The sequence below is a fragment of the Stylophora pistillata genome, chromosome 13 (assembly GCF_964205215.1).
Source record: "Stylophora pistillata chromosome 13, jaStyPist1.2, whole genome shotgun sequence".
Lineage (NCBI taxonomy): Eukaryota > Metazoa > Cnidaria > Anthozoa > Scleractinia > Pocilloporidae > Stylophora > Stylophora pistillata.
This window is the reverse complement of record NC_142531.1, coordinates 873,803-896,237: the sequence shown is the minus strand read 5'-3', so window position 1 is coordinate 896,237 and position 22,435 is coordinate 873,803. Positions and strand designations below refer to the sequence as shown.

General features: G+C 37.9%; 4 protein-coding genes across 5 annotated transcripts; 3 read left to right on the top strand and 1 right to left on the bottom strand.

The window, feature by feature from the left end:
* The first annotated feature begins 25 nt into the window (after positions 1–25).
* LOC111336943 (pre-rRNA 2'-O-ribose RNA methyltransferase FTSJ3) lies at positions 26–11,972 on the top strand. The gene is made up of 23 exons (XM_022943129.2): positions 26–183; positions 264–369; positions 611–657; positions 1,147–1,226; positions 2,131–2,230; positions 2,365–2,435; positions 2,883–3,005; positions 3,256–3,363; positions 4,052–4,171; positions 4,623–4,723; positions 5,013–5,078; positions 5,284–5,326; positions 5,731–5,789; positions 6,446–6,581; positions 6,983–7,182; positions 7,386–7,461; positions 8,071–8,164; positions 8,503–8,760; positions 9,619–9,721; positions 9,801–9,978; positions 10,731–10,825; positions 10,968–11,035; positions 11,566–11,972. Exons 1-23 carry the CDS (start codon positions 117–119, stop codon positions 11,697–11,699), a joined length of 2,433 nt encoding a protein of 810 aa, XP_022798864.2. The 5' UTR covers positions 26–116; the 3' UTR covers positions 11,700–11,972.
* On the bottom strand, positions 11,031–12,646 carry LOC111336944 (uncharacterized). Its single transcript, XM_022943130.2, has one exon. The coding sequence runs from the start codon at positions 12,572–12,574 to the stop codon at positions 11,834–11,836; it is 741 nt and encodes a 246-aa protein (XP_022798865.1). The 5' UTR covers positions 12,575–12,646; the 3' UTR covers positions 11,031–11,833.
* A 936-nt stretch (positions 12,647–13,582) lies between these two features.
* On the top strand, positions 13,583–19,663 carry LOC111336969 (uncharacterized). Of its 2 annotated transcripts, none has more exons than XM_022943162.2 (12): positions 13,583–13,712; positions 14,511–14,593; positions 15,241–15,311; positions 15,918–15,970; positions 16,477–16,529; positions 16,831–16,868; positions 17,036–17,126; positions 17,242–17,301; positions 17,650–17,737; positions 18,538–18,620; positions 18,967–19,088; positions 19,534–19,663. In XM_022943162.2, the coding sequence occupies exons 1-12, from the start codon at positions 13,685–13,687 to the stop codon at positions 19,619–19,621; spliced, it is 858 nt and encodes a 285-aa protein (XP_022798897.1). In that variant the 5' UTR covers positions 13,583–13,684; the 3' UTR covers positions 19,622–19,663. The 2 variants fall into 2 exon arrangements, with proteins under 2 accessions (XP_022798897.1, XP_022798896.1); XM_022943161.2 differs by having other exon boundaries at positions 13,588–13,712; positions 18,535–18,620.
* Positions 19,664–20,344: 681 nt separating this feature from the next.
* On the top strand, positions 20,345–21,635 carry LOC111336939 (uncharacterized). Its single transcript, XM_022943122.2, has one exon. The coding sequence runs from the start codon at positions 20,584–20,586 to the stop codon at positions 21,277–21,279; it is 696 nt and encodes a 231-aa protein (XP_022798857.1). The 5' UTR covers positions 20,345–20,583; the 3' UTR covers positions 21,280–21,635.
* Positions 21,636–22,435: the final 800 nt, after the last annotated feature.

Genomic DNA, 22,435 nt, shown 5'->3' with positions numbered 1-22,435 from the left:
AAAAGATACTCATCAGCGGAATCAACCATTAGTCCCAGTCTTCAATCTACAATTTCTCACGTGGAGAATTTTGCAATGCAGTAAATTGATCAAAACATTTCTTCTTCCTAGTAAATATGGGCAAAAAAACTAAAGTTGGAAAGCAGAGGAAAGATAAATTCTATCATCTCGCGAAGGAAACGGGTATGAAACGTCGATCAAGTCTGAATATGCGAAATTTGATGTACAAGGCTTACCTTGGCTCTTTTTTTTTCTGCAAATAGGTTACCGTTCGCGATCGGCCTTTAAGTTGATTCAGTTGAACAGAAAATTTAGCTTCCTTCAGACCTCAAGATGCCTGATCGATTTGTGTGCGGCCCCTGGAGGATGGTAATAACTTAGAACATTAAAATGCTTCAACTTGACAGTCGCATATATGTAGAGCATCTCTTTGATTAAGACAACGATTCTGTTATAAGACTTGTACTGACTCCAAATTTTAACAATTAACTTGTCATAATCGATAAGTTCCGCCCTTCCCCTAAGATTCAAAGTGTTGCTGGATCATTAGTTTGAGAGACATTGAGCGTACAAGATGTCTATCTGCTAGTGTTTCACAATTTTTTTAAAGGCTTCAAGTTGCATCCAAGTTTATGCCAGTATCAAGTATCATAGTTGGTGAGTTGTTACTTGTTTGGAGTTGTAGTTCGACACCTTCTTTCCTTTAGTTTGTTACCAGTAACCTGAAGATGGTAGCATGAGGAAATAGTTAACATATTTGAATACTGTAATAAACAAAATTTCATATATTTGGTCCATTATTCTTTTATTGGTGACATTTCATTACATACGAACAGGATTCTTCAATCTGCATGTTAGGTTTTTCCCACAGCTGAACTTTCTGTCACTTCAAATCCTTAACTTATTTGAAGGGAAGGTAGTGTAAGGGTTCTCATCACCTGGTAGGAGGTTTCCATGGCGATCAAGCCAGAAACCTCCTCTCAGCAAGTATCTATTTAACAGCAAGTTACCAAAATCCTGCAAACGTCCCTGGAATCTCCCTCATTACATCAGGGAAACCACTGCCTCGACTTTGTTACACATGTAACTGCACCCAAATTATCTACTGTAAGTTGCATCTGTTAAGTGCATGTATTCTGACTTTAGGTGTTGACTTGGTTCCCATCAAGGGAATTCATAATGTCATAACAATTCAAGAAGACATCACAACAGACAGATGTAGACAGGTATGTTGCTTCATTCTTATATAGAGGAACATTGTTGAATTAAAGAGGGTTCTCAAAAGGATAATAAATTTTATCAATTTAAATATCATCAAACTTTCAGGTAAGATACTTATTATGGAGCTTGTGTTTAATTACTTACTCCTATCCTAAAGAGGGTGGAGGCACGGTGGCATCATGGGTAGTGCACTCGACTCTGGATTGAGTGGTCCGGGTTTGAGTCCCGGCCGGGATATTGTGTTGTGTTCTTAGGCAAGACACTTCACTCTCACAGTGCCTCTCTTCACCCAGATGTATAAATGGGTACCAGCAATTTAATGCTGGGGGTAACCCTGCGATGGACTGGCATCCCATCCAGCGGGGAGAAGAAATACTCCTAGTCGCTTCATGCCACAGAAACCGGAGTTAAGCACCGGCCTAATGGGCCATTAGGCTCGTAAACAGACTTTACCCTTTTTTTATCCTAAAGAGGATGCCAGTCCATCTCTCCTCTGGGCATTTCATCAAGTGTCCTTACAGTTTTCTATTGCCTGTAATGCAGCAAATGTTTGTTGTTCTTAAACCTGGTTCTTTCTCAGATTGATACTTTCACTCTTTTGGGTTATAATGTATACTGTCAACGATTTCCCAATTGCCCTATTATTCATCAACAAGTTTTGGTCATATTTTTGAGAGATAAGGCCACCATGATCCAGGAACATCAATAAGTTTAGTTTTTTGTGCCTATAACTGAGCAATGAGCAATGAACCTTGGTTATCTTTTTGTAAAAATGTGTACTATAGGAGCAGAGCCACCTTAATTTTTTTATAACTTAAGGTGACTCTGAATGTTCAGTACAGATCCTGTAGTGAGTATGTCACAGTATAAAATTATATGTAAGCAATGCATTATTTTATTGATCAAAAGCTGATTAGCAAGGAGATTCACACTTGGAAAGCAGATTGTGTTTTGAATGATGGTGCTCCAAATGTTGGGTCAACCTGGATTCAGGATGCATTCACGCAAGGTGAGATGAATATTTCTTTTTGATTAGGAAATAAAACATTCAAATCTGTAAACCCTACCATATCACGTATGGATAACGTGCTCTATAATTGGTAAATTTACCATAAATGTTCTATTTTGTTTGCATTTAAACAGCTCAGCTGACCCTCAGTGCTTTGAAGTTAGCATGTGACTTTTTACAAGAGGGAGGATGGTTCATAACCAAGGTATCTGTTGTGGTTTACTTTTTGTATTTCTCGAGAATTTTTTTTTGTACTGGTTATGTGTATGATTATAATACGATAGTGATGTTACATGAGAAACCTCTCAAAAAAAAAGCAATTTGGGAAAAGAGAGAGATTGTTATTGATTCAGTGTGTTTTTTAAATAATTATCATTGACTAAACTAACCTCCACACAGTCTGTTTATAGAACATCAGAAAAAGAGTAATCTTCATGTGCATGTCAGTGGAAACAGACAGTTGTTCTTTTGTCTAAAAGATCGACACCAAAAATCTTTTGTTGATTTTACACATCCCAAGGCTTCGTTGTGAGCCTCATTTTCTTTCCTCCCATTATCTAGAATGCCTTTAAATTTAAATGTAAAACAAGTAATTTTGTGTGATTGATAAATAATATCAGTAGTGTACAGTTTATTCCAATTGTTTTTGCAGGTATTCAGATCCAAAGATTATCAGCCACTGTTATGGGTCTTCCAACAACTTTTTAAAAGGGTCCATTCAACTAAACCACAGGCATCAAGATCAGAGTCAGCTGAGATTTTTGTTGTATGCGAGGTATATCTTTGATTTAGATTTTAAAAAAAAAAACCTCATTGTACAATTCTTATTTGAGAAAGAGAAATGTGTGGGCTCAGGAAATGTGTGGCTCACAGCCAAAAAAATTGCAACCGCCCCCAAGATGAAGGATTTCACAGCTACATTAGACATGCACCATTGAATTAATTATTATACTTTCTACACATGCTATTAATAGTTTTAATGATTTTGAAGTTTATTTTGTACCCATCTTTTTTTAATTTTTAAGGGTTACATAGCACCTGCCAAAATTGATCCAAAACTCCTGGATCCAAAACATATTTTCAAGGAAGTTGAACCTGAAGGCAAAAAGAAAGTCAGTATTTTACAAGTGGAGGTAAAGGATGTCATATTCTCTTTGGAAAAAATGAGGATCACAGGTCACTTCTGTTTCTGTTAATTGTCTCTTTTGCTTTCCCACCTATTGAAGGTGGTTCTGTGTTGGCTTCTATATACTAGATATGTTTTTCTTTGCTTGATGTGTTTATTATATATGTATATGAATTGATCATGACTATTATAGATATTGTTCAATAGTAGATGTTACCAGTAAGTGTCTATTTTTTATACATAAGGATTTAAAACATGAATTTATTAATGGATAATTTATTATTGTACTAATGTATAATGTAATGCTCCAAGCAACTCTGTTGTAGTTGCCATGGGGCATACAAGGGAAGTGTCACTTCAAATCTATGTCTAATTAACAATTATTCCACGAGCGCGTGTTTGATATGAGATGATAGATAGCCAACGAGGCGCGTAGCGCTGAGTTGGCTATAATCATCTCATATCCAACAAGCACGAGTGGAATAATTGTTTTATTAAAAACGTTGAATTAAATTATTAAATTTTATTAAATTTTTAGTTCCCTTTTAATTTTAAGGTGACACGTACGCTTACCATATTTGTAGATTATGGTATATTGGCTGATATACCATAATGGCTAAGGCAATAAAAAGTCTTGAATTGCATTATCCAATGATCTAGTTTTTAATAATTATTGATATTTAATTGTTGTTCAGAAACAGAAAAAACGCGCTGAAGGATATGATGAAGGTGATTACACATTGTTCAGATCAACTACAGTATCAGACTTCCTGCAAGCAGAGCAACCATTGGACATCCTTAGTTTAGTGAATGAGGTTTGTTGAAAGCTTGGTCTCTCTCTTAACCAGCTATTTACATAGTTAAGGAGAGAATCTCAAGGATGCATTCACAGTACCTCTCTCCACCCAGGAGAATAAGTTGAGACCATCAATCTGTCAGAGAAACCTTACAAAATACAGGGGGGGGGGTGATCTACAACAGATTAGCATCTTATTTGGGGGACTTCTACTTGAGCTCTAGTAGTTGTGGGACCAAAAAGAATTGAGTATCTCCCCTCCCCCCTCTCTTACAAAGAACAAGATTGAGAAATATTTTATTGATAAAAGGACGAATTATGAAAAGGCAGTGAAATTGGAAGGAATGACCACTTGCTTTTAATGTTACTTTTATGGGAAAGGTGATAAATACAGAGTGTCAAGTTCTATCTTTGATGCAGGTTATCCTTATACAAAATGAACAAATGTTTTCTTTACTGTTCTGATTCAGATTGTCTTTGATGATGTAAAATATTCAAAACATGTTATGACCACAGAGGATATCAAGGAAGCATTTAAAGATGTCAAAGTTCTTGGGAAGTCGGACATAAAGTAAGGATTCAAAATAATTTAAAGCTATATATACATGTGGGGAAAAAAGACCATTGCATCAGTGAGACAGTCATTACATGTGCCTGGATATCTTGATAGTTCATGTACCTGTAGTTTAGAAAATGTCTCTTTTTTTGTACATGGTAAAGGTGCATAGTCAGGTACCTCATGTGTGGTATCATGTATGCAACTCCGAAATATTACACTTCTTGTTTGGAGTTCACTCCATTTAGAGTACTATACCTGTACTCAGCAGTTAACACTATGATTTGATGAATTTAACTTGGAGGAATCTATTGAGCTGGCACAAAGCATTACGGAAAGAGTTTTATGAAGATCAGAGTGAAAACATCAGGTATGGCAAGTTGTAACCTTCTCACTCCCACAATCTCCATGTTGAATGTCCTTACTGTTCAAGATGCAAGAACATTTCTTGTAATTTCAGCTCTTAAAATTTATTGTCAAGTCAAACATTGTTCATTGGTTGAAGTTTCAAATACAGTAGAGGTGTATTATTGACCATGTTGTTGTTGTTGTTGTTTTTTTTTTGTTATAATCAGGGGGCAGGAAGATGAACAGAGTAGCCTTGAGGAAAATGAAGAGGTCAGGTCATTTTTGTAATTCGTTACACATTAAAATGATATTAATTTTGGTGGTTGAGAAAGAATTGTGGTGGGGGGGGGGGTTTGATAGGGTAGTGGAAGTGATCTTCTGTCTTCCAGGTGAGCATTGTGGAAGTGGAGGGGAGGGGAGGGGAGGGGTTCATTTATGATTTGATCACATTTACAAGCAGTTTTACATTGCTTGATTGACCCTTAAAGATGCAAAATTTTCCCTTTGCTTTAGATGGTCTATCCTTGATTAATTCTAAAATCTCTAATGCTTGTACACACATACTGTTTGCACTCCATTCTCTTTTCATGTTGGTGTCTGTAAGTGAAAAGTAGACTGATCAAAATAAAAGTTATCAGGAACATTATAGATTTGTAATAAACTATTTTTATTAGGACATTATTGAAAAAACGATACAAGGATTAAAGGACGAGGAAATTGCAAATGTTAAAAGGTACTGTGCCATAAAACATCTTTATTTAAGGCCTCATATTTTAATAGAATTACAAAACTGTGGAATATTATGTGTAAAGTAGCTCCTCCGTCTTCCTTAGGTACTCTTTCATCCTTTAAGAACTTTGTCACTAATCACTATTTTAATTTATTAGCAAATGTTTTCGATATTGACCAACCGTGTACCTGGTCAGTGTTTATAGACTGTTCCTGCCATAGAACTCATTCGCACTGACTTAAAACTTTGTAATATTTATTTATTTTTTATTCTGTAGGGAGTTTCCTTGCATGGGTACTCACGTCCCGTTCGTTACTCCCTTTTGGCAATTTTTTTTTTTTTTGTACGTGTAACTTCTCGTTTATTACTTTTGTAACTCAGTAGAATGCCAATAAAATTTTTAAAAAAAAAAAAAAAAAAAAAAATCATCCCTGTTCTCCATTCTCTTCTTTGTACATTTTCTGTAGTACTGACAATGCAGTGTACTGTGAATTAATGAAAAATCATATCATATCAATTTCCAATTTTGGGCCCAACTCTTCACATATGATTTGAATCACACTCTTAAGTCTGGAAAAAGGAAAATAATGGCTCGGATAAACTGGAAAAAAGGTGCATTAACTTTATAAATTATCAATCCGATATCTTTTTGTTTTCAGGGAAAAGCGGAAAGTTCAGAAACAGAGACAAAAGTTACAGGAAAAGATGAAGTTAAAAATGATTATCCCAGGAGACACTAAAGGCATGGAGACAGATATGGAAATGTTTTCCCTTGCCAACATCAAGAGTAAACAGGTATTGTTTGAAACTAGTGCGTCAAAAGAGATGTGTCACAATGCTGCGCTTCAATGTCTGCGCTCTTTAGTGGTTAAGTCAAAGTAGAAAGAAAAATGTCAAGTATAAAGTTTAGAAGATATGTTAGTAAGATATAACATGATCTTGCGAGGACACGAATTTCATGTTCGTTTGTCAAGGGTCAATGTATCTTTCAAAAGTAAACGCATCAGAAGACTTCTTCATGAACAAACGTTGTTCTACCTAACACAGTGGACTTCATTTCAAAAATTAGTCAGATACAAATTCGTTATTCTTTGCTATATCACGACCAGAAATTTACTTTTACGTAGAATAACTTGATGAACGGCACTTGTGTCAAGGTTCTACCTTTCACATCATTATGAATATTTTTGTTGCAGCATCTTGATAATGTGGACGATGCAGATATGAAAGAAGCAGAGAATGAAGACCAAAGCGAAAGCGAACAGGAATTAGATTCTGAATCGGATCATGATAGCGAAGATAATAAAAGAAGAGAGGATTCTGAAAGCGAAGAGGAAGAATTAGAATTTGAAGAAGAAAATGGTGGAGAGGATGACAGCAATGAAAAGCAGCAAAGGTTTTTTTCCCTAATTTCCTACAATTTGAATCAATCTTAATTTTAAAGGATGTTTACAATCGGCTTTGAAACCAACCTTGTTGTTAAGAGTTTGTTATTAAATTTCTCCATGAAGCTGAAAACGTAAAAAGAAATTACATGTTCTCTTGAAATTCTAATAAGTTGATTACAAGGTAGAATGATTTCTGCTTTTTTTTGTGTAGGGACAAAAACCCACTCTTGATAGAGTTAGAACCTGAAGTTCCTCTTACGGTAAAGGCAAACAAGTGGTTTGAAAAGGTATGAATAAAGTCAGGAGTGATCTTTTTAAACAGGCCCTGTTAACGTTGGTTTAAACCTTTCTGTTAAAAACCTTTTAGTTATCTATTTTTAATCAACGTCTATGGTTATACACAGTGGGTTGGTGGTTTACGGGCTGAACTCAGAGTCTAAAAGTCCAGATTAAAGCCCAGGGGCCCGTTTCTCGAAAGTCCCGGTAACTTAACGGGCCCGTAAAACTGTTCTGGTTTCATTCAAGATGTGGATTTCAAAAAAGTTTTGAAAATGATGCAATAAAACTATCAGCTAAAGAAACAGAAAGGACTGGTTTGAGTGCCAGAACCTGCTTTCCAATCCTCTAAATTTTGATTTTAGAACGTGGCTTCGAGCCCGTTAAGTTAGCGGGACTTTTCGAGAAACGGGCCCCTGGTCGGTCTTTGGAGTTTTAATGGGTTCGGGCAAACTCTCGGAAAACAAACCAGTCGAACAGTTTCCCATCAAAGCAGTAGCAATATTCCAGGTCGCCACTATAGCAAAATTAGGGATTAACTTCGGCAAGATGACACACTTCGCGTGTGATCGGACTGGAATCCTCAGTTAACTTTACTGTTTGCCTGTTCGGTGTGACAGGATGCGTTCAAAGGTTTGGAAGACGATGCCGACGAAGACCTTGAGATTTCCCAAATGGTGGAACAATATAAGAAGCAAGGAGGAACTATCCTGGGTAGGTGTTGTCGCAATCAATTATAAAGGTAATGACGAAATACCATAGTTTCTCCTATTTCTCAAACAAACTTGTGCACTCTGTGAAGATGATAAATTAAATGTCTTTAACTTTCGAACGTAGCCATACCGTCGTAGTTATAACAACCGCGTATGTTAATACAGCGTTTGTGCTTTGGTAAGTTTTTTTTTTTTTTCACGAAACCGACTTTCAAATTCACCGAAGTTGAATTTGACTAAGTCTTTAAGACAGGAAAAGGTGGCTTGCTTTTGTATATGTGTTCATTCAACACCGGCAAAGGTTAACAATTAAGTGTCTTGGTGTATTTTTTATCGTAGAAAAAAATTCTGAGTTAGATTTGGGTGAGCAACAACAAGGAGCCAAAAGAGGAATCGATGAAAAACCTAAACAAGCGAAAAAAATGCGGTTGAATGATGAGGAAGATAGTGACAGTGAAGAAAGTGAGAGCAGCACCGACAGCGAGGAGGAAATTTCACCGGCCAAAACGACACAAGACAAAACGACACAAGACAATGACGGCAAGAGAGCTAGTTCTAAAAGAAATGACTTCGAGGTTGTGCCAGTAGAGGATAACAGTAAGTTGAAGAGGTTGTTAAGTACTGTAAACCCTTTATTGTGGTCACAAATGTGTTGAGGTTTTTTTCGGTATCAATTCTTATGTGACGTTCGCATAAGAATTAAACTATAACCTAAGACAGTCTGATTTCTCCGCTGCCAGGTTCAATACGGTAACATATGGCAGCCACTCCCTCCGCCATTTAGGGCCCAGTCTCTGGGGAAAATTATCCCCAGACTTGAGAGAAGTTACCACCTTAAAATGTTTCAAAAACAAAATACGCACATTAGATTTAGTTACACTAATGGATAATGGATGCAAGTGCTGTCATCTTTGTAATTCATAGATACATTTGTCATACTGTAAATATTGATATCATTTATACTTACGCTTATATTTAAATATTTTTATCTTAATTTATATTTATTTATGTTGTGTCCCCTAATTAGTGTCCCTAATTAGCACAGGTTTCTAACCTAAGCTAGGAGGTTTCCTTAGACACCTTAATAAAGTTTCATCATCATCATCATCATCATCATCATCATCATCACTCAGGTTTTATTGCTACCATCAGGCCGCGTTTTATCGCAATTTGAGATGCAGCCCAAAGAAAATGTTGATTTTGAACAGCAGTTTGGCAAAAGAACAGATAACTGATATGACTAATACCACCCCTGGACGGAACTGGTAGGGCTATCCTCCCTTCCCCCCACCCCTTGTATTTCGTCAGGCTTCCCTGACAGTTTTCTGGTACCCATTTATATCCCGGATGGGGAGACTCACTGTGAAGAATACACCACAACGACACGGTCTGGGTTCAAACCCTAACTCTTCAACCGAGAGTCTGATGGTGAATGATTTTTGGTTTACTCAATAGGTGAATATTTGAAGAAGCTTACTCCTGAAGCTCTAGCACTGGGGCACAAGATGGCTTTTTCGCGAAAAAACAAGAGGGATATAGTTGATTCTGGATATCATAGGTGAGTATGAGCAGAGGGTACTTGCAGTGTTTGGTTATATTCTTTTGTTATTGGTAACAATCCTCTGTACCCCTGTAAGGTGGGCCTTCAATGACGCAAACCTTCCGTCTTGGTTCGTGGAAGATGAAGCGAAACACTACCAGCGGCAGATACCGGTCAGCAAAGAAATCGTAGAGGAATACAGAGCGAAAATGAAAGAAATTAATTCAAGGTCTGTTAAAAAGATCGCTGAAGCAAAAGCCAGGAAGAAACGAAAGGTAAGACTATATTGACGTAAATATTGCTTGTTTATTTAGTGTAAATTGAATTCACGCCAACTTCGCAAGACGCGTAAAAGATGTAGTTCTGTTTCCAAGGGTTTCACTTCTTTAGGGAAGGAAAATATTTCAAATTAAAGGGTTATTCAATCTTTTGAAATAGGATAAATTGTGGCAAGCTCTTTACCCCCCCTGTTTGAAAATGCTAGGTTTTAGCCCTCACCTTGTCACAGACTGTGGCCAGCTCTTTACCCCCCCCCCCCCCCCTGTCTGGGAATGCTAGGTTTTAGCCCTCACCTTGTCACAGACTGTGGTTTGGTCTTGTGAAAGGTGCAGTGCCCCTCTCACAGTACCTCCCTTTCTTTCTGCCTGAAGTGTAGAACTGGGAACTAGGCGGAAGGGAGACCAGTTGAAATGATGAAGGAGAAGCCTGCTATTGTATGGCGTCTTAGGTAGGGGGGTAGTAGCATACTCCTTGAGTCGCGATTGGACTCGCGTGCCAAAAATTATTCTTTTGACGACATCTGGCAAGCTTCTGTAAGTTGAAAACGTTTTGGCACAGGTATGTGACATCGAATTCTAGGGGATATGTCTCTGCTCGGGATTCCTCGTTATTTTCCCTTTTTTTATTTTCTTTTTTTCCATGAGGGAAAGCCGGAGAGGCTGTAGCAGTGTAGGGTTTACGGCTCGGTGTAGCTGTAAAAGATTCTGTTCTGATTTGTTATTCTTTATTTTTAATTATTACTTTTCAGGAAATGAAACGACTCGAAAAAGCCCGTCAAAAGGCAGAAGCTATTTGTGATACCGTCGATGTGTCCGAAAAAGAAAAAATGAATCAGATTAGAAGGTAGTTTTTAAATTGTAATCCGCGCGTAGATTATCGGCATTTCCAATTAAAAGCGCACACGTTTTATGGGCTAAAACAGCAAGTGCGGTGACAGGCGGTTGTATCGCAGGCTCTGATGAGTTTTGTTTCATTTTATTTGCAGTTTGTATAAAAAGGCTGTCGGAGGAAAACGGAAAGAAGTGAAGTACGTTGTCGCCAAGAAAAGCCGGGGTAAAGTACATATATTTTATACCGAATTATAATTACACTGTGACAATAAATTATAACCAACTTCTCTTGGTACAAACGTCGAAAACCGTGTAGGATTTGAGGAGAGCTGAAACTTACAACAACTTTAATGCGCGGGAAAGTGGACTGCAATCCGTTTAGATCAGCAGTCGTTCTGCGCCGCACGCATACTCTGATTGGCTCAGTCCTTTAGCGTGGGCGTGCTTGTTCCTCCAATAACATTACGTTCCTTCAGGATATGTTGTTATCCGTGAAAACCTCAAAAAACGAGGCCACAAGTCGGTGCTGTTCATGTTATTAGTGAGATCCATACTCAAATTTTGTCCGCCCTCTTTGTGCGGAAGCAACTTTCTCAAAAATTGTCCACGTTGCAAAAAGTGAATTGTCATTGCAGCCATTCTTGTCGTTAATCTGCGTATCTTCTAAATCGGATTGTATTACCTCGTTGAAAATCGCTTCGTGGCATCTTCCGTAAAAGTTCTATTCCCTGTTTTTTTTTTTTTTTTTTTCAGCCGCCAAGAGAATGAAGAGACCTGCTGGAGTTAAAGGTCCTTACAAAATCGTAGACCAGCGAATGAAGAAAGACTTAAGAAGCCAAAGAGCAAACGAGAAGAGAAACAAAAAGAGTGGAAAGAAGACGAGATGACATCTATAACAGTGGGAACAGCTAGATTGTGTTGCCCACGCTGTCATGATCGAGCACAGACGATTCAAAGTTCCAACACCAATGGAACGCGTGAAGGAAAACCAGGACTTATGTTCATACAAGTTTCCTTGAATTTAATATTCAAGGGAGAGGTCTTCTAGTTCGTTTTTCAGCACGAACATTTTCCTCGCCTCCCCTGTTTGCTTGTAAAGCTCTTGTAGCAGATTTGAAAGTTTATTCTCAAGCAAATACAACCTTCTCTCTGCAGCCTCAGCTCGTATAGTACTCTCTTTGATTTTCTCGCCCAGCGCTTGTACTTGATCGATGCAATCTTTTTCTTGTTCGTGAAATCTCTCGCGCTTCACACGCAGTCGTTCCAAAAGATCCCTCTTTGCAGCAAGCTTGCTTTCCAAATCGCTGCATTTCCTCTGCGCTCTCATTTCAATGAAATTTGCTGCCTTAATCTCCCGGTTATAAAATTTAGCTTGTGTCTTAAGGTCGCTTGCTTTGTTTTCAAGTTCCTTAGCTTTCGCTCGTGTTTTCTTTAACAAAACTTCTAGTGCAAAACCTTTTTGAGTGTTGTGCGTCTCCAGGTCTTTAAGCTCGTTAATAACCATGGTGCTTGTGTGGAGTAATTCGTCCACTTGTTCCAGTTTTGAATGTTTGGCCTCCAGATCTTCATAAGTCTTCTTCAACATTTCTTTCTTGATTGCAAGCTTACGGCGTTTATATGCAGCGTCTTCCCATAACATTTCGCATCTCTGTTGTTTTATTCCCAAAGCTTTCGTCGCCCTACGAATTTTCTCTTCTGCAACCTCGATTTTATTCCTTAAGTCTAGAATGCACGATTTTAACTGCTGAATTTTCTCGCCCATGATTTTAAGCGGACACCTTAAATCTACTTACCCCGCTTTCATGCGAATTCTAAATGAAGCATGATTTATTCAACGTTGAGATGACAAAACAATTATCCGATAAACTCTAACCGAACTGACTAAAACAAATACTTTAGGAACCAATGGCTAGTTGTTAATGTCTGAAATTCACCTGCAACACATAATTATCACAGCCCATTTCCATTATGATTAGAATCTTACTTCTCCCAACTGTTTCACTGCGGTTAAAGAAAACTATCGATGACAATTTTCTTCATCAACTAATGACGTAATTGGTTGGTCTGTCACCAATTTCTCCAAGACTGTCTTAATTATTTTTAAAAAATTCATAAAATATGCTACTCAAGGACAAAGCTTAATTACTTTGCAAACAGTTAGGAGAATTTTCTTTCAATCACAACAAAACGGGCGATCTTGTCAGTGGTAGGGCAGGTGTAAGTTGTAATTAATGTGGATGCACTAAAGCCAAAACAAATTCTTTACTCAACAATGGGGCTATTTTCTTGAATTTAATAACAATGCAGGAAGTACTTTTGGGAGTTTTTCTCTTTGTCATTGAACTTATTATGTATAAATAAAGGGCTTAGAATTTTTTTTTCTTTTTTATATATCATAGTTATTTAATTTCTTTTACAAGCAATTCTGTGGCGAATTTTCAAAGGAAAGGTTGAATGTAGCTGTAAAAATATATTTCATACGCTCATCGTCGAGAACTCAGCTCAGCTCCTCCTTTCTCCATCAGGCGACGAATACCCGTGCACTGTCGGAGTTTACTCGGTTAATTTCTCGCGAGAAGTCGTAACTTGATGAGCACTCACTCTTCGTCGCTATCGAAGTGACGAGGTGTAGGGAAGGGGCGGGGGGAGGCGTTGAGACCGAAAGAGTCTCAATCCATTTTTCCCCTAATACGACCTCTCTTGTCCCTCTCCCGTTTAAAAAATAGCAATGCAGTCAATCGTGGAGTACATAATTTAAAGGCTCTCGCCAGGAGGCTTCCTAAGCCCAACGAAATAATTTGTCACCACCCCGGTCAGGGAAGGGTTTGAGTAGAAGTGTGTGGAGCCCAGTCTGTCGCAGCGTAATATTTTGATGGCGGCGGCCATGATGCCTGTTCCAGGTTTGTTGATTGCGATATTTTGTTCTTTTTATATCTTTCAATACATTTCGCATGAAGATTTATTGACTTATTTAAAAATTAATCCTTCCTTGATATTTTTGAGTCTTCGTAAGTGTTTGTTAATGAAGTTTTTCCAAATAAATGAATCGCAACAATTGCAGTTTAGAAGCTACTTGTTCTTACCGTAGAGAAAGTTTTCTTTCCATTCAAAAGAAAAGTTTAAGGCTAGTGTTTCACCTCTCTTGACACAAGCTCTCATTCTCGAAGGGCCGGGTAGAGAATTAAAATAAGGACGGATACATATGGCTTCCAAGAGTGGAATTAGTTCAAATCATCACTTTTTGTACAATTGTCTCCTCGCGTCTCTTTTTCTTTTACATGGATATTTTCCCTCAGATCCTTTCGTATGATTAAAGCAATGATACGTAGATCGTCTGGATTATATAGATCAAACTTAAAAGTGATAAAATGCTCAGTGTTTTTGAATCATATGCTTGTAAATGTTCAAGTTATTGTGTTCCATGTAATGTGTTCGTACTGCCGCAGCAACTGTGGATGGGTTATTTACCACAGTTTCCCAATAGTGAGTGGGAGAGATTGTTTTTAAACAGAAAAATTTTGTAATTGTTAAGGTATATCCTGTGAAAAACTACACAAAAAAAGCATTTTCCTTTTAGGAATCCCTCCCCGTCCCAAATACATGTAACTGCCCCTATGGATTGTAGTGTAGATAACACAGAGGTGCCTCTTGAGACCCACCTATGTTCCCATTTTTTTCTTTCTTTTGTTATTTGTCAGAGACCAATAGCCATGGTACAGACAGCCCAAACTACAGAGACAAATACAAAACTTTGAAGAGAAAACTTAAGTTCCTGCTCTATGTAAGTTAAATAAAAGCTTTTTGAAAACTTTGTTTTTGACTCATGGTATAGACAATACGCAGTATTTTTTTAGAATTCAGTAGCGCCTATGGAAGTTGAAAATGTCGTTTCTAGTTTGAATGCAAGCAAAGCACTGGGGTCTTACAGCATTCCAGTGAAATTACTTAAATGATTAAAAACAGTTTTGAGCTATCCACTATCTTATTTATTTAATTTTTCTTTTTCAGTAGGCCTAATTCCAGATAAACTAAAAATTGGTAGAATTACTCCCTTATACAAGAGTGGCAGTCAGACCCTTGTATCTAATTACAGGCCTATCACTTTGTTATCTGTTTTCCATAAAATAATAGAAAAATTAATGTACAAGAGATTAGTTGAATATCTTGAAAAGCATGATATATTAATTGAGAATCAGTTTGGTTTCCGCAGTGGGAGCTCCAGTCTCGTCAGTAATTCTCCCCACTGTCTGCTATACAATTTTTATAATGTTAGTTTCAAGAATTAGGTATCAAATCAACTCCTTATCTCCTAATTGATATTTTTCTTAATTCTCATCACTTATCTGCTTAATGTTGTATTGATGTTTTAAGAAAAAATTCTATCTCAGCCACCTGTGGGTATTGAAGGGTTAATGTCTGTTTCTTCAGGAACAGGAATACTTCCAAGAAGAGCTCAGAAGAGTGCAAAAGAAGCTTCTTCGTGTTTCTAGAGACAAAAGGTGTTTGCATGTTATTTAATGTCACGTTATAGTACAACTCCAAAAAATAATAGGCCTGGGGTAACAAAAAATCATCTCGTAATGGTAACATTTTGGCTCATCTGCCATAAGCATCCAAGATATAAAGAAGTTTGAAATCTCCTACCTGAGAAACACAATGAATTTCTATTCTAATTGTAAAGTTCTAAAAGAGAAAAAGGTGTTCCTTGTCATCTGCAATATGCTGGGTTTTGAACTATTTCAAGTTTGGTGTTTGTGAACCGCATAAAAGTTATGTACCTCATTTGTTGAGAGACTTTATATGGTGATTCTGTGATTTATTAGCCTGCTTCATTGCAGATTCTTACTAACTTTTACTGTTTTCTGTGATTTATTAGCCTGCTTCATTGCAGATTCTTACTAACTTTTACTGTTTTCTGTGATTTATTAGCCTGCTTCATTGCAGATTCTTACTAACTTTTACTGTTTTCTGGGAGAGTGCATTACTTTACTTTGACTATTGGTCATGATTCTGTCTCTTAAACTCAGATGTGATAAGTATGATGACTAACCTGTTAATATCATTATTCTGTAGAATAACTTTTTTCCTGGTGAATTTTTCCTTAGCTTTTTGCTTGATAGACTTTTGCAGTATGAAAATGTGGATCATTCGTCATCTGGTAGGTGGTACTTTTAACATGTTCACAAACTTTGTTTCTTCTTGCTTAATTAACGCTTAGTTGGTCTTCATATAAAAAAGCCTAGGTTTGAACCCGGGTAAGGAAATAGCAACACTTGTACTTGTCTAAAGCTCTGGCAGTATGACTATGTGCCACTTGTTTTGGGTGTAGACTTTGCCTTGCTGTTTTTTATGGTTAATGCATTGGACTGCCAGTTGGAAGCTCTTGGTATGAGTTGTCGATGAGGTGACTTTTTCTTCCCCTTGGATACAACCCTCTCCTCCCAGAGTATTTCTGTGCATGGGAAACCTTAGCAAATAGTAGGCAATAACCTATGATGACGATGACATTAATGGGGGGGGGAGGTCATTAAATGCATTTTTCTAAAGAATCAGGGTATTTTTATTTCAGCATCTTTATAATTATGGTGGTTTTAGTGATGAGAAAGTTCATCAAGTACAGTTTATTTGTGTACATAGTGATGAAATCTTTTTTCATTTTTCCAGATGATGATGGTACAGCATCTTCCTCAGGAGTCAGTGATAGTGAGGGACCAAAGGTAATGTACCATAGATGTCATTGAATTTCTTGGTTAAATTCCAAGCAAAGATGACACATTTAAATGTAATTTTGTCTCTGTAGGAATGAGTTTGAATACATTCATGGTAGAACCCTGCGATTTGTCTTTCTGTTTTTTTTTTTTTGTTTTTTTTTTTGCACGCACACACACACACACATACACACACACACACACACACACACACACACACACACACACATAGTTCATTATCCCTTCTTTAATGTCTCAGTCCAAGCTTACGAAAATAGCAGTGTTTTTTTAAAAAAACATTATTTTTCAGGTGCCCAGTGCAGAAAATCCACCACCATCAAGTAACAGGTACTAAACTTCTTTTTAACAAAACTGAAATGGTTTATGAATCCTTGAATTAGAGCCTGAAGTGCATCCTAAAAGGGGAACTAAAAGGTGCTTATTTAGTTTTCTGCAAATCATCAGTAGATTTGGAAATGTACGCGTGATGTTCTATGTTTTGTCCCTTGCATTAGACCAAAGAAGACACATGCTGTGAACCATGGAATTCCAGCAGATAGTATGGGCATGTTACCTTATCCTTCTTCAGATGGAACAAGCAGTGCAGTAAGTTTTTCATTGGCTCATTTGCCTTGTTTAGGGCAAGCTGCAGTCAGTTTTTATATTTTAATTTAACTGTTTTTCAAAATCCATTTTCTTTAATGTCCAATTCTGTTCACAGGGAGGTGAGCCAGCTGCTGTTTCAAACAAGAAGAGTATACAGTGTCAATTTGTAAATAATGTAAGTTATTAAACATTTCCCCCTTCTGTTTGATTAAAACTATTTACCTCTAGAATGACCAATCATCAATTCCTTCTCATAACATTAGTTCAGTGTCAAGTGGACCAGTGACAATAATGAAGAAAACTATCAACAAAAAGACTTTGTTAAATTGTCTGGCTCATGAGATATTTAGGGCTGATTTCTGCTTAGACTGTTAAGCTGCCCAGCCTCCAGTCTTCAGATCAAGCTCCTGTTGCAGTGCGCAGTTTTTGTATACAGTTAACCCAGTATTAGTGTGTTTCAAACTATTTGGTTTTGGGTGGTGGGAGAACACTTCAAACTTGATACCTGGGTTATGTTTTACAGGGAAATCAGTGTCAAGAGAGAATCAGTAAAAGATCCAAGTCAGGGTACTGCTCTGCACATAGAACAGCTATACGCATCTCTAAGCAAGGTAGAAGCAAACCATTCTTACACTGAAGTTGTGTTGTAACCCACAACTAATGGTCAGTTGTTAATTTTTAGTTGACAAATAGGTCACTGGTCTTTGGTGAAAATTACTTTATTGTTCTATCCCAAGTAATGTGTTGCTGAAACACAACAGTTTAATGCCATTTGCTAAATTTTGACCAAGAGGCTAACTGAATTGGTTGAGGCCGTAGCAAACAAAAAACTGAAGTACAGGGTGAAGCAGTGAACAAGTAAATCAAATCATCTATGTTACAGTTTATGAGAGAGGAAGGCCTGTTAGCCTGACCCTTTACACTCTGAAATCAGCATGCATAATCTCCACACTTTTCTCTATACATGTCCTAAGGTGGTGACAAGGAGAGTTTGTTTAACAATCGAGAGCTTCTGTAGCTGGTGATCATTTTCTTCTCTTCTTGTAACCTTAATGTGTGATCCACACTTTTAATTACTGCCACACAACCTATCTCCACCCAGGAGTATATATGCATTATTAACCAGGGGTGAGGTTAAGATGGCTGGATATTGGCCAAGTTTTTTTTTGTTTTTTTTTGCATTCCTATGGACTGAGACAGAGTTGAGGTCTATAAGAATGAAAAAAAGAACAAGGCTAATATCTAGCCATCTTGACCGAACAAGCTGAGTTAATAAAGGATTTATTATATTGCAAAATATTTCGCTCAAGTAAGAATTGAGAATGACTTGTTTACCTTGAGAGCTGGGAAAGAAAGCCAACTGTGTTTATAGCACGACAAACTCACAAGAATTTTTATTTGCCTGTAGCAGGAGGGACACCACCTAAACAACTGAACACACATACCAAACCTATTCTGGAGCCACAACGAGACAACTCATCCATGGTGGACCAAGTAAGGAGGGATACTAACACTTTCAACTGTTTCATTTACGTACAGTACGTCTTTGTAAAAATGAGGTCATCAGTTTGTTTGTGGGAGTTACTGTGATCTAGTGGTTAGCCTAGAGGACTCCCAAGAGCATACCTTGTAATGGTGAACTGACAGGGAAACCTGGAGAAATGCTTGGGGGGTCCCACCATCCCCCTAGACACAATGCAAGTTAGGGGAGTGTAAGACACCTTTAACTAAACAACAGTGATGTGTTTTACATATGAGGTCCAGACAATTCTATCCTGATTCCTGAGAGAACACGTATTGAACAAGAATGTATGTTCACTTTCATTTCCATTGCTTTCAGCAACAATTGGAGCGCCTTAATCAACTTTCTGAGTCAAGTAGTTGTACAACTTCTCACGTGCCACAGGCCACTGAAGAACTACCACAGGAGATGTTTAACGTGGAAGATGATGAAAGAGACAGGTCAGTTGTGCTTCACTCTTGACTTTTGTCCAAAATGACTGGTTTCAAACATGTTTGGACTGGTTCAAAGTCCTTTTGTCTGACAGCGATTGGCCAGATCAGTTGGCTACACTGATCAAGATTCAATGCAGAGAATGGCTTCACTATTTTTGGTTGAGTTCATTGGCAGCCCTTATTCGGCTCCAGTGCAGTGATTGGCGGCATTGATGTGGGTTTAGTGAAATTTTTAGAGGCAACTGTTGTCTGGGGTCATTTTTCATACCTAATCTTTCAAAAGAAAAAAACACGTAAAAGTGTCAGGACAGTTACAAAATGGTAGGCCACTTCGGATTGTGCTGTCAATGGTCGTGTCAATAATTTAGGAAGGTTAGACTCTAAAAGGAGTTTGAACTCATGACTTTCAGAGGTTTTCTTTTGACCTGCTCCTTCTTTTCATTTCTGGCAGTGAAAATGAAGATTCTCCTGGATCGTCAAGTTTTCATGGCAACATATATGAGGGTGATGATGATCTTGTAATCGACTTACCAGAATAGAGAAAAATGATTTGACCATAATAAAACCATCATTTTTATGTACGTCTTTCTCGCGATATCTCTTTGTCGTGAAGATCATCAGGCAGAATTCTGCCCAAACGTGTTAAGTGGCCCAACTTAGTCGCCCAATGAGAACAAACCAGGTTCAATGGCTAGATACCCCCTGTAATTTACCGTGCGATGTATATACTCCTCAGTTTGTGATTAGAAGTAAAGTCGGCATTGTAACACCGTATGTTACCGAAGTAGACGTAGTTTGTTGTGGTTTCTAGTACCAAATCGTGATATTAAGTGGTTTTTGCAAAAACAGATATTTTCCTGCGGCAATGATTACAGGAACGAGTATAGTAAATGGGTAAAATATGGTCTCGTTTTCCCTCTGCCGTGCTCAGCAACCATCCGCTTTCGAGAAATGAGCCCACGCTCAAAAAGCAGTTCTGCCTTTGCGCAGTTCCCTTTTGAAACTACCAAACAGCCGGGAAAGGAGGGGGGGAGGGTTTGACGATGGAAACATGCTCCCACACCAACCATGAAAGCAACTTCTTTAGACGAAATTTTAGGGATCTGCCTTTGGGGTGATAACCAAAGAAAATTGTTTTGTTAAACAGACGTGTGTCAAGTACGTCGACATACATATTTTATCCTGTTGTATAGACCTCAGTATGATCAATCCAGTAATGACTAAAAAGGTTTTTTTTAGCAACATGATCGAAACTTCTCTTAAAATGTGCGATGGACTGATTAGTTTGAAACTAAACGATATTAGAATCACTCATATCAGTTATGTAAATTTGGTCAGTTAATATTGGGATCACTTCGGTGGGTATCTGACTAATAACAAAGTGGAATAAGACCTTGTTTTCAACTGAGCAGTTGAGTTCGGATCGCGGGGTCGGCCCCTCGCAAATTCCTACATGGTTTGCAAGGGTTGGTTATTTTTCTGTTGCCAAATCGGTTAAAATATGAACTCTGAGAACCAAATGGATCAATTAGAGCAGCAAATACGAGAAGCCCAACAAAGGTATTTAAATGCGCAAGGGCGTCTTCGCGAAGAAAATCAAACGATAATTGAAAACATGAAATGTATCATTGCGACCAGTCGGAAAATTCAAGCTCATCGAGATAGACTGCGGGAAACGAACGAGGTGTACCGAACTAAGGCTGAAAAACTACAGCTTGCTTATAAAAACATCGAATTACACGGGCAGATTGTTATCATAAGACAAGGGTTAGAGACAGCTGTGGAGTTGACATCGAGAGCAGAGAGGAGGATCAATAAAGTGGCTCACGAATTGCAGAGCATGAACGAAGAGAGATTGAACGAGGCTGGAATTGATAACAACAACAATGCCAAAGAATTTGAAGAAATGGAAACTTTTGGCTCAAGAAAGGCTTCTTTAGAGGCCTTAAGAAATGAATTTTACGATTCTCAGCTCAAAGAATTTCTAATATTGAGAAAGAAGGTGGATGCGATCAATACGGAAATCGAGATTGTCGAGGATAAGTTTGCGGTGTTAGAGGCGAGGAAACAAGAGTTACTAGCAGAAATACACAAGTACAAAACTAAAAAACGCGATCTCTTGAAAGCAAAAGCAAATAAGGAAAATCTCCACAACACAAACTTGAGACTATTTTTAGTGGAACTTGGGGTAATATGAACACAGACTGTAGCCAAAAGAAGTATGTAATTATTTGATAGGAATTTGACCGATATCAGTTCACGTCCAATATGATCAAAAATATCGTCGCTTTGGTGCGCTACAAAAACATGCCGTAGGCTGATTCGAATATCTCGTGAAAAACAAAGAATAACAATTTTATGTGATGAACTGACTCGCTGACGAAAGTTTACTGTAACAGCTTTTCATTTCAAATTGCTTTTTCTTTCTCGTGTACCTGTCACCATCTGACGAGTTTGTGAACAGATTCTGGCTACTATTCACCATCACTGATGGTGATTCTTTTTTTTTCTCGCTAAGTCCTTACGAAAGTAAAAAGTCATTACACGTTTCCACTTTTTGGTCCTGGTTGGTGAAACTCGGCCAGATACAGAGGGGAAAAGGAAAGTTTTTTGGAGAAGACGCACTTTTCAATTTACAAATGAACGCTTCATAAGGCTAGTTTTGGGTGAAATTAAACGATAACGTCCGAAAGCGGACTACAACATCCTTAAGCGGAAGATGGAGTTCGAAATCAAACGATAGCGTCCGAAACCGGACAATAACGTCCAACTGATAAAACATTTATGTCTGAAATAATACGATAACGTCCGAAATCGGACAACAACGACCAAAATTAGACAGTAGCGCCCGACATTCGACAACAGCGTTCGTAATTAGACGATAGTTAACAACTATTCACCAAAGTGGAGGTGAATAGTTGTTTTAGTATATACTAAAACGGCGAGATAATATACATCACCAAAACTTAATTTGAGTGATTTCTTCGCTTGTAACGGATGCAAAACGGGACGCCATTTTTTTCCCGAGTTGCTCGAAGGTAAATAGCAAAGGATATTCGGAGTCTGACTAGCCAATCAGAGCGCGCCTTCAACGCTATCCACTGTTTTAGTATATACTAAATAATAGTTATTGCGAGACTCGGAACCGGTCCTTTTCGGTCTGTAATTAGACGAGTGCTAATAAGTGGATTTTCGCGGTCGTCGATTTGTTTACTATGAGTATGATAACGTATAAAATTGGATAATGGTATCTGTAATCGAACACAAGCCTTTAAAAGCGGACGATCGTAGAGAGATCTGGCACCGCGTTTACGTGAAACGGCAGACTTCAACTTGCCCTTTCACGTCTCACG

Coding starts and splice junctions, on each gene's coding strand:
- LOC111336943 (XM_022943129.2), top strand. CDS start 117: ATGGGCAAAAAAACTAAAGTTGGAAAGCAGAGGAAAGATAAATTCTAT. Junction 5,790..6,445: donor GAAATTGCAAATGTTAAAAG/GTACTGTGCCAT, acceptor TTTTGTTTTCAG/GGAAAAGCGGAAAGTTCAGA. Junction 10,826..10,967: donor AAAATGAATCAGATTAGAAG/GTAGTTTTTAAA, acceptor TTTTATTTGCAG/TTTGTATAAAAAGGCTGTCG.
- LOC111336944 (XM_022943130.2), bottom strand. CDS start 12,574: ATGGGCGAGAAAATTCAGCAGTTAAAATCGTGCATTCTAGACTTAAGG.
- LOC111336969 (XM_022943161.2), top strand. CDS start 13,685: ATGGCGGCGGCCATGATGCCTGTTCCAG. Junction 14,594..15,240: donor AACTTAAGTTCCTGCTCTAT/GTAAGTTAAATA, acceptor CTGTTTCTTCAG/GAACAGGAATACTTCCAAGA. Junction 15,971..16,476: donor TGTGGATCATTCGTCATCTG/GTAGGTGGTACT, acceptor TCATTTTTCCAG/ATGATGATGGTACAGCATCT.
- LOC111336939 (XM_022943122.2), top strand. CDS start 20,584: ATGAACTCTGAGAACCAAATGGATCAATTAGAGCAGCAAATACGAGAA.